The 11,302-nt window shown below is 40.0% G+C and overlaps 1 protein-coding gene across 1 annotated transcript; it reads left to right on the top strand.

Moving 5' to 3' along the window:
• The first annotated feature begins 829 nt into the window (after positions 1-829).
• tgm2b (transglutaminase 2b) lies at positions 830-10,684 on the top strand. The gene is made up of 13 exons (XM_029501859.1): positions 830-897; positions 3,627-3,806; positions 5,261-5,479; positions 5,965-6,083; positions 6,447-6,575; positions 6,756-6,933; positions 7,084-7,213; positions 7,679-7,782; positions 7,875-8,114; positions 8,456-8,731; positions 8,813-8,973; positions 9,230-9,366; positions 9,993-10,684. The coding sequence occupies exons 1-13, from the start codon at positions 888-890 to the stop codon at positions 10,141-10,143; spliced, it is 2,034 nt and encodes a 677-aa protein (XP_029357719.1). The 5' UTR covers positions 830-887; the 3' UTR covers positions 10,144-10,684.
• Positions 10,685-11,302: the final 618 nt, after the last annotated feature.

Raw genomic sequence — 11,302 nt, 5'->3', positions numbered from 1 at the left:
ACAATTTGCGATGGAGGACAGCTTCAATGTCCTGCAATCATACACACACACACACACACACAGAGTGGGAGACTCACACACTAGGACTGCAGTTCTCAAAGTGTGGGGTGCAAAAACTGAATCAAATGTTCTTTTTCATGCCTCTCTTCGTTAATGACTATCATTATTAATGCCTTTCTCTATTGAGAACAAAGACAAAACTAAATATCCGCAGTGATCATTAATGCATACATGTAGCCCAAATGAAAGCATTAAATAGGACACCAGAAGAAAAAAATGTAACACAAAACCAAATTGTGAAAATAATGTTAATTATAGCTAAACAATAAACCACCTTTGCAACAGAAGGGTGGCAGAGTAGTGTGGACAACAACCTTAATTTGTCACACAGTGTCCACAACAGTTGGCAACAGATAGAACATGATGTTACTTGACATCACTTCAATAAATGTGAAAATTTGAAGCTTAGTGTAATTCATTTGCATTTGATTGTGGTGATGGGAATGTAATTCTCTCTTTTTTTTGAGGAAAACTCAACCTGGAATATTATAAACACAACAACCCGGCAGGTTCCAGTGTGACCTTTGGGCATCACAGAGGCCACAGACTGTGCTGGGCTGATTTGGAAACGGCTCCTGCTGCATGAGACGTCCACGGATGAGTCACGCGCAGGCGATGAGACGGAATTTTGTGCGCGCTCGCGTGCATGAGAATACGTCTCCACGCACGCGCCTGCCTGGTGCGAGGGGAGGGTCGCGTCACGCCCACCGCCTCACTCTCGCACGAGGACTATATATATGTATGTAGACCGAGATAAGGACTGAGACGATCGTCTGAGCTGGAGGTTCACTCAACGCACACTTCAGTCAAGGAAAACTGCAGCAGTCATGGCTCAAGGTGAGCATCATTTTTTTAAACAGACCATAAATATCGTGTTTGTTTGTTTGTTTGTTTAGTAAAATGTAATAAAAAGTGTGACATCTGTGCTAACCTTTTACAGTACTATGCAAAAGTAAGAATGCTTTTGAAAGTTGAATTTTCAATACTTGAATTTTCAATATGTATGGAGTATATAAGTAGTAGTGTAAGTAGTGAGCTTTTTTTTACACCTTCCCAAAACTTTAGTACAGTACTGTACAACCATTTAATGGGCTAAAATGCACAAATGTGGACATAGTGTAAAGTTTGCTTTGGTGTTATCTTTAAAGCATTTACGAATATGTTTTTGTGTGTGTGTTTGTGTTATTATAACTGCCGAGGTTGTCCCCCTCAGTGAGATTTAACAACACATGCAGCCTCTTATGTCAGTGACTGACAAGTGACTTTCACTTAGGTACATTGCTGTCATTAGCGTGCTGAGAACAACAGGCGTTGCACAGCTGCCTTCTAATACCGTCGCCCTGTGCTGCTGGATCAGCTGCATTTTCAAGTACATAATTCATCAGACATCTGAAGTCCAGTGGATTAGAAAAATGCTACACCCTCATCTGTTTGAACAGATTATTGTTGTTGCAGGACCTCAACGTTTATAATGACATCTCAGAGCAGCTGCAGCCTCCACCAGTTTAAATGCTGCTATCTTTATAGGTACACACACGCAACCCTGCAAATATTTTGCGTTAAGCTCTTGTGAAGGCATTCAATACCTTCCAGACAAGAAGCTGGCCAAACTGTTAGGTGGTCACTGAAAAACGTGTAGAAAAGATGAAATTGTTGTTGACCTGTGAATGAGGCATTCCACAGATATCTCAGGGAGGAATGTTAGCCTATCTTTAAAAAAGGCTTACAGGCTCCATCTAAATTATATGAATTTCATCTGCATTGACTTTCTGTAAATTTCTGTGTGTGCATATGGTAACGATAACCACAGTATAACTTTTCTGAATCTTACAAGCAATGCACACTTTTTGACAGTTCATTTTAATCCGATCATTCACAGGAGAACTCAACTTCATAGAAATATAAACTGAAGCTTGCTGGACGTTTTGGCTTTTAGAATAAAGAGCACATTGATGAATCAATGTCACCTCTTTTCCTTCTGTGAGACAGAACACAGAGCATTTAGTCCGCATTCAAGTGTCTGCAATGGAGGTCTGAATTTAGCAAGGGTGTTAGCTGCAAGACTGAAAAGTTCTTTTTTCTTCAGATGGGGAGCTTGCATATTTATTTTTCCAAGATTAAAATAGTCTACACAGTTGACACTGGTGACATTCTGCTTTAATTTCCTTATTAGGCTTATGCCAGCCTCAGTGCTGCCACAGAGATGGTCCCATTGCAGTGTGGGTGATGTATGAGTGGGAGCAAACTGTGAGTGTGTGCAGTAAAGCTTTGCAAAGAAGGCCGGGTCATGGCTGAGGAATGTCCATCCCCCGCATTCATATAAGAGCATTGCTCTGCACCAAGTTATGTGCCATTATGGAATAAACTGCATTCACATTAGCTTAACACATGTGTACCATCTGGCACTATGGGTTGGCAGTTACCTTCTTTTAAAGCTATTACATACCCGCAAGCCCAGATCACAACAGAAAAAATTAGATCAGTGTTTCCTTGAAGTGTTACGCTGTTGTTTCTGAAGATTTAATGTTGCAGACTTTCATTTGTTAATTGTTTTCTCATCTTTGTAAGCTGCAGAATTTTTAGGACTTGTTAACCCAATTTTGGTGTGATTAATTAACAACTTCTTTCTTTCAAAGGAAAAAAAATCACCTAAACTTCCTAGTATCGTGAGGCATTTCTTTTCCTGATGAGTCTTCAATAAACTGTGAAATAGCATCCATGCTTGTGGTTGATATTTGCATAGATCAAATGTGAGTTAAATGGATGTAGAACTCATACAGAAACAAAGACCCCTGCTTACAACTCTGCAACTGTCTCAGAGTAGTTAACATTCTCATCTGAAAGGTATTTGCTCCTATTAGATACAGTAACATGTCTTCAATTAGGAGCTGAGCAAAGGTCGAACTCAGTAAAACATAACAGCCCTGAAAGGTACTGTGGAATGAGCCCCTGCAGACATCGTGTAAAACAGCTGGGAGACTTTGCAGCCTAGACTTTGTTTGCTGAAGTCTCGCCCAACCTTGACACCATCATTCACACTTGTTTCTAGGCCTTTTCTTAACATCAAGGCATAATGCAGGCCATGGGGAGATGTTAACCTCCAGTGGTGTAATGGAGCAGCCAGTGGTTAGTCAGCAGCAGCAGGACCATGGAGACATTATACACTCAAAGTTTTTCTACAAACAGGAAATCAAAGGGGAGTGTGTGTGTCTTAGTCCCAACGCTCGCTGGGGTGAGGCCGTAGTTTGTTTACACTTATTTCAGGGACTGACTGTCTGTCTGTTCTCACCTCTTGTTAAAGTCAAAAGTGACTGTGAGTGTTGTGCAGCGTTCACATAATGTGTGGACAAGGGTTCAATAATGAACGCTTAATAAACATTTAACCAAGGTCCTTTGAAATCTGTCAGAGAAGTGAAGATTGTGAAGTATCTATATATACATACTCTTCTTCCTGTACCTACACTTTAATGCTGAATAACAGCAGAGATACTGTTTGTACTTGTGAATTACCTGTATACCTAATATTACCCATGCTTATTGGTTATATTTTTTTATATCTTTTCAAGCACTGGACATTGATCGTTGGAACCTGGAGTGTGACTTCAACAACACCGACCATCGCACTGATCTTAATGGTGTCGATCGCCTGATCGTGAGGAGAGGCCAACCTTTCACGATCAGCCTGTACCTTCGCTCTGCGAGCTACCAGCCAGGAGTCAGCTCTCTGGACTGTGTTGCAGAAACAGGTGCTTGTCCTTCGTTGTAACTGTATACTTTTTTAAATGGCATTTTATAATTGAATGCATATTGGCCATCAGTGGTTTAAAGATTCTTAATCGAGATGTTCCCATCATGTTTTACTTATTGATGCCAATCCGTATCTGAACTTGTCCAAGAGCACCTGATCTGATACCATTGTGTTTATGTGAATTTTTGTAAACTGTACACTGCAACTGTGTGGGTGTGATAAGAGTGGTCTCGCTTTGTGGCAGTCCTTAGTTACGTATGAAGAAATTCATTAATGAAATGCTTTGCAGTGATCATAGTTGGAGGGATTAACAGTAAAAATATAAAAAACTTGTGTTTCAGTAGCTTGTAGTCTATTACTGTAACCTATCATGTATGGCAATAAGTGACATAGACAATTACACTCGCATACACTGACTCAAGCTTCAATAATTCGCTCCGAAGTGTTCTTCACCACCCTGCCTGTTTTTGAGCAGCAAAGAACAGACTTCTGCCATTTTATCTGGGGAACCAGTGCACGAAATACAAAGTTACAAAGTTAAATACAAATTTACCGAATATCTTGGTTTTTGCCAATATATGTATTGGCGTAACACCTCCGTTTGCCAGCATGGAGATTTTCATTAATTCTTAATTTCAGGTAAATATAATCATATCCAGAATATGAAAAAAATAAGAGTCATAATCATCCTATAAGAAACAGAAGCTAAGAGACAAACATGGTTATGCTATGTGCTGAGAGGAAGGAAGGAAAGGAGATAATTTTCCTTGTTCAGTCTGTACTGCTGCTGGCTTTCCCATTGAGCTCACTTACATGAGCTGCAATGTCCTGTTGTCGTTTTCATTTTCAACCTCACAGTTCTGTAGTTGTTGATGGACTTGGCTGTTTTTGTTCGGAGCCTCACATATAGTAGCTACTGTATCCTTCTGTAGTGGCTTTAGGAACACCTTACAAACACATGAAACAGTATTACTCTCCCCCTCTTTCAATATTGAATACATGTCTGATGTAGAGCTTGATAAGACAGTTGCTTTTGGCAACACTTGAAAGAGGAAGTGTTAATTGCCAACAGGAAAGCATCTGTATAATCATAGATAACAATATCAACCAAGTACACTTGGATGGATTAGCAGAGGACCCTTTATCCCACCCAGTGAGAATTGACCAAACCACCTGCCATTCGTTTACAAATGATTTTTTTGTTGAGATAACTTGGCAGTACTTGAATCTGAACTCAGGTCACAGACTAGAATTTCATCCAGTTTGGACTTTAATCAGGTGTCATTAAGCAGTTACACTGGGCATGCATGATAAGATTCCTTAGAAATTTGAACTCAATGCAGCATGGTTTAGGAAAACAGTAGAAATTGGTTTTCCATTTCCCAGACTCAAATGTTTCTTTTAGCTCACTCCCACATCCTCGACTCCAACCATATCCCCTGTCACATGCAGGCCCTCAACCTTCTGAGCAGTATGGCACCAGGGCCGTCTTTGGCCTGTCTGCCAACATCAACACCTCCCGCTGGAGTGCTGCTGTCACCAGTCCCCCCGGGGACATGGTGGCCCTGTCCATCTGCTCTGCCCCTGATGCCCCCATAGGCCGCTACACCCTGACCCTGGGACGATCTGCACGGATTGAGTTTATCCTGCTTTTTAACCCCTGGTGTGCAGGTGGGTAAACAGTCCGTAAATCAAGCTGTCAGGCAGTGGATCCTGTGTAGGAATCCTAGATTTAAAAATGCTTTAAGGATTGTGTTTCATGCCAGAGTGCGCTAACAACAGTTTTTAAGGGTGGAGTTTGCTTATACAGCGATCATCTTTCTGATAAATCTAAGGCTTAACAGACGGCTGGTTAGTTCAGCTTAGCATGAAGACCGGAAACAGAGGGTAATAGTTAGCTTGATTAGCCAGCATAAAGCTCTTTCTTAATCAGATTTTGTAAACAAATATTTGTCAGACTCATTCTCTGCCAAGACAAGCCCCTTCTGAAGTCTTCCTTCACGTCCTTGAAATGGAGTGAGTAAACTCCATCACCTGCAGGGTGACGATATGTGCTTTCTACTTTTTAAATAATGACGACCAATACATGACAGCGTATTGGTCTAATGATGTATTAAAGCAGTCATTGTATTGAATGTTGTGTTTCTTGGCTACAGCTGATGCAGTATACATGGACAACGAGCAGAGTTTGGCAGAATATGTCTTGTCTCAGGATGGCATTATCTTTAGAGGAACCCACAAATATCCCATAAAAAGCCCCTGGAACTTTGGCCAGGTACCAAGACCAACATTGATGCTGTCAGCTTCACTTAATCATTCATGCATAGTCAAGACCTGCTTATCAAGTGATTAATGATGTGTTACGTAACTTCAGACTTACCATAATTTTTGGACATTTACCGCTGAAATGAACAGAGATGCTTTATTGAGCGAATGACCCGGCTCCCCACTGAAAAATGAGAGGATTGTTATCTGTTTTAGTCTTCTGTTCAAGACCTGATACAATTTGATTATGTTGGCACTAGCAATGTGCAATTTGTGAAGAATGTGAAAATTAAGCAGATGATTTGTTTTATGTTTTTATGACAAGGTTTTCAAAAAAGATATATAAATACATTAATACTTTGTGTTTTATCAGTTTGAACATGGAATTCTTGATATCTGTCTGAGGATTCTGGATATGAATCCTAAATATATGAAAAATCCTGGAAAGGACTGCTCAGGGAGAAGAAATCCCATCTATGTGGCCAGACTGCTGAGTGCTATGGTAAGCCAAATTCATTTTGGATTTCAGGCATTTCTCTGTTTGCAGTTTAGAGATGCTCTTATTACTGTCTGTTGTTGCACATTTGTGTTTACAGATATGTTTCTAAACATACCTTTACACTTAACATGAAACAAGCTTCTATATTACTTTTCTTTTCTACTCCTCTTCATTGCCTTTCAGGTAAATTGTAATGATGATCAAGGGGTGCTGCTGGGAAACTGGTCAGGTAATTATGGAGGAGGAGTGAGCCCCCTGTTCTGGAAGGGGAGTCAGGACATCTTGCGCAACTGGGACGCACAAACCTGTCAGCCTGTGCGCTATGGACAGTGCTGGGTGTTCGCTGCGGTGGCCTGCACTGGTAAGATATGATGGAGTTGGAGCCTCTGGACTATTACTGTCTTGGTCAGTCACAACCTAACACCATATGTGTGTCTGAGTGTGTGTAAATGATAAAGATTTTGTCCTCAGAGTTTGACAACACATATGTAAATTAATTTTACATAACCAGTTTTCAGAGCTCTTGGTATTCCCTGCCGAGTTGTCACCAACTACCTGTCAGCACATGACAACAATGGCAACCTGGTGATTGAACGCTACGTTGATGAAAATGGCAAAGAAATTGCAAAAGAAATGATCTGGTATGTACTCATATGTTTTTTGTATATAATGCCACACTAGAATATAGCTCTGTGTAGCACCAATGTACTTGGAATTAAGTGCCTTTACATATTGTGAAGAATAGGCCTGACAATCCAAAGGGAAGATATCTGTAAAAAAAGGAGGGGCCATATTATTTATATCCTGACAATCTCAAAAGTGACAGTGAGAAACTTTGATATTTGTTTAATTTGTATTTTAATTTATGCGCCTCAAATATGACAATGTCATCTCAAATTAAATTGATTGACTGAATGATTTTTTTTTTCACAATAAACATAACACAATTTAATTATATTTAATTCCCATGAGTTTGTAAGACATGAGTTTGATTATTAATGTAATGGAAAGTATGTTATTATAAATATAAGCCCAGAGTATTTTGCTCTTACCTAACTGCAGTCAGCCAGAAAGTGTCATGCTGATGGTGTAATTTGTATCTGTAGGAATTATCACTGCTGGGTGGAGAGCTGGATGACCAGGCCTGACCTAAAACCAGAGTTCAATGGCTGGCAGGCCAGCGACCCTACACCTCAGGAGAAAAGTGAAGGTAATCACAACACCAGTGCACTCATGAAGATGTCCAAGGGAAATCCTCTCCAAGGTGAATCTATAATATCTGGTTTTGACATTTTCCATTAGGAGTATACTGCTGCGGCCCCATCCCTCTCAAGGCCATCAAGGAAGGCGAGCTCACGCTCAAGTACGACGCCCCATTTGTCTTTGCTGAGGTCAATGCTGATTTCATCACCTTCGAGAAGAAAAAGGATGGCAGCACATCAAAGGTCATTCATGATATACATATAGGCCAAATGATCAGCACAAAGAGTGTGGGCAGTGATGCCAGAGAGGACATCACTCATCTCTACAAGTATCCTGAAGGTAGAGGAACCCATGATGTAGTTTACTGCCTTTTTTTACGGACAGGCAAACCTCACATAACAGAATATTTATAAGAGGTCAAACTGTATCATTAACAAAAATATCCAAACTCCACATACTGTCAGATCACACCAAGGGGTCACTTGCTGTTTCAACTCCTACAATCCTTACTAATATCTTTGGTAATATGAATTTACTATAATCTTAAAGTCTGAACGGACAAAAAAACTGTGCTTCTTTACTCAAACAGACTGTTTTGTTATGAAGTCCGCTGTTCTGAATGACAAAACTTAAATTTGCTTCTCATTACGTATGCTGTTTTGTTTCTCCGACATTGCTAGGTTCTGCTGAAGAGCGGGAGGCTTTCAAGAAGGCCAACCACCAAACCAAGCTGCTCAAGCAGCGGCAGAATCAGGGTCTACACCTTACCATCAAGGTATCATCAGAAATGAGGAAGGGCTGTGACTTCGATGTGTTTGCTGTGGTTTCTAATGCCACGCAAAGCAACAAGAAATGCCGCCTGTACTTTGGATCCTGTGGTGTATCCTACAATGGGACTGTGGGAGAGAACTGTGGCTTTAAAGATCTGCTGAATGTCGAACTCTCACCAGGACAAGGTAACACACGCCACTGGGGGGCAGTCACATGTGGTTGCTTTGTAGGTCTTACCTTTAAAAATATTGTGTGTCTTCCTTTAGAGAGGAAGGTACCACTGAGGTTGAACTACTCAAAGTACTGTGGCGTAGTCACTGCGGAAAACATAATCCGCCTGAGAGCTTTGCTGTTGGACTACACCACCAATGAGACCATACTGTCCATGAGGCATATTGTGCTGGACAATCCTGAAATCAAAATCAGAGTGAGTACTGGAAAGTAGCCTCCAATGACAGTTATGGACATTAAAACTAGTCTGGACTGCGTATATTTGGGTGCTTCCTTGGGTAAAAGAATTAGAATCCACTGTTAAATTTCACTTAAGGTGACCAGTGTTCAAATTAAAATAAAAACCAGTCTTGAAAATGGATTCAGAAAGAGAACTTGGCCCAAGCGAAACTGTAGTATATCTACGTCAAGACTGTCATTACCTAATACCTCTCACTGGCTCCGCTCTGTAGGTCCTGGGTGAGCCAAAGGAGAACCGTAAACTAGCTGCAGAGATCACCCTTCAAAATCCGCTGCCAGAGCCGCTGGAAAACTGCTGCTTCTCCATAGAGGGGGCCAACCTCACTGGGGGATGCGTGATCTCTGAGAGGTATGGTTGTCATTTTGATCTGGTTTGATCCAGTATGAGTTCACTGTTATTCTGTCACACAATGGACCAGGCATAAACCAGAACACTCTTTTTTTCCATTAAGACAAAGAAACAGCATACCAGCAAAATATAATTTGATGGAAATTTTGACCTTCATCATTTCTGTTTGATTTGAATGCCTGACTCTGAGTTATGTGTTATTTGTTTTTATCATATCTTGCCCTGGTCCCAGTCTCATTTCGCTGTCTTGCTGGATGAGACTCTGTTTATTCAGAACAGGAGCCAGTTGACTATAAAATTCATTGCAGGGGTTCAGTGAATCAGCAGTAGATTTAGCTGGAGGACAAGTTAACTTCAGTCAACAATGGTGTATAAAGAAATTTGCTTACATTAGCTTTGGATGTTCGACACTATGAACAGGTTTTAATTTCATGGGCAGAGCTCTAGTTGATCAAAAAAAAAAAAAAAAAGAAAAAAAAAGAAAATCCACCATCCCAGCACCATCTCCATAAATAGTCATAAATATCAGTCTAATCAATTGTCCAAATATTTATATGACTAGAGAATAGTGATAAAGCCTGTACCACGCGTATCACAAATGTAATGTTTAAATATTTATTCCACAGGCTGGCCTCCTCGGTGGGACCAGGACAGGAGGCCAAGGTGAAAATATATTTCACTCCTACACGTTGTGGGCTCAGAAAGCTGGTGGTTGACTTTGACAGCAGCAAGCTGTGTCACGTCAAGGGCTACAGAAATGTCATCATTGGAAAATAGACCTTCCTTGCATTTACTGTCTATCAGACTGCACTATTTTTACTCCTTTTATTAGAACTGTTTCTTTTGCAGACATTTACTAAGGCACTTTTAGCTCTAGGTAAAATACCTTTCTGTCAATATTATTTAGAATATCACTTTATACGTCTGATTGCTACATCTAAAACTGTTTTATTAAGAGCTAAAGATATTTAAGATGACGTGACCTGAGAACATTTTTGTACTTTAGGCTGATTAAAAATATGCTTGCTTTCTGAAATGTGAATCAATATCTTAACTGCCATGTCCTGGTTTTACACCTTCTAAGTGCCACAGTTAAGGAAGAAGTTACTCATGTCTAATGATTTTATAAGAATATTCCAATCCAAGACATTGGCTCCAGGCAGTCTTAGATCCTGGTTGACAAATGTATCCAATGTGGAATTGTTTTTTTTATTTTTTTTGCATTTCTACATTAAGATTAATGATGTCTGTATGTAATATTCCAGGTATTTTCATTCATTCTGCCAAATAGATCAATAAATCTGTTCTCATAAGCTTTTTTCATTGTGTTTTTTTGCCTTTGCTCCTTACACAAGTGTCATAATGCTCTTCTTACTCTCCAATTTCCCCTGAGTAAAACAATAGCAGAATGAATTAATAAAAATCAAACAAACAAACAATGAAAAAAAAAACAAAAAACACCAGAAAAAAATATCATCTATCTTGTTGTACCACCTCTTGCACCCACCAGTCTTTCCTGGACAGAGCCAGCGAATCTGCTGCAGGGATGAGTCTGAACGATGGAAAGAGTAATGTCACAGCTGCTTATGTGTGATCTCACGTGTACTTCACATGAGATTGAGGAATTAAGCGCTTGAAGCACCAGAAATTGAGTGTGGCAATTTTTTTCACTAATTAAGATTTAGTGATAGAGGTTTTAAAAATGATTCCTTTATTGCTGAACTTACCTGAGTGATAGTGGAGGAAAAATATTTTCCTGTCCATGGCGAGCTGTGATTCTTAAAAACTGCACTGGTCCTATTGCTGAAAACAAATGACTTACTAAACTACATTACTATAGGTAACTACTGTATGTGTAACTATAATTATTTGTGCGTGTGTGTGACTTTAAAGTTAGGGGAAATGCTGCGCTCTGCTGGCCAGAAACAAAGTCTCC

The sequence above is a fragment of the Echeneis naucrates genome, chromosome 5 (genome assembly GCF_900963305.1).
Source record: "Echeneis naucrates chromosome 5, fEcheNa1.1, whole genome shotgun sequence".
Classification (NCBI taxonomy): Eukaryota; Metazoa; Chordata; class Actinopteri; order Carangiformes; family Echeneidae; genus Echeneis; species Echeneis naucrates.
This window is presented reverse-complemented; position numbering and strand designations above follow the sequence as displayed.

What these genes read in the sequence shown, in the direction of transcription:
- tgm2b (XM_029501859.1), top strand. An exon ending in ATTGCAAAAGAAATGATCTG is followed by an intron (nt 7,214 to 7,678) that starts GTATGTACTCAT and finishes TTGTATCTGTAG; the next exon opens with GAATTATCACTGCTGGGTGG. An exon ending in CGAACTCTCACCAGGACAAG is followed by an intron (nt 8,732 to 8,812) that starts GTAACACACGCC and finishes GTCTTCCTTTAG; the next exon opens with AGAGGAAGGTACCACTGAGG.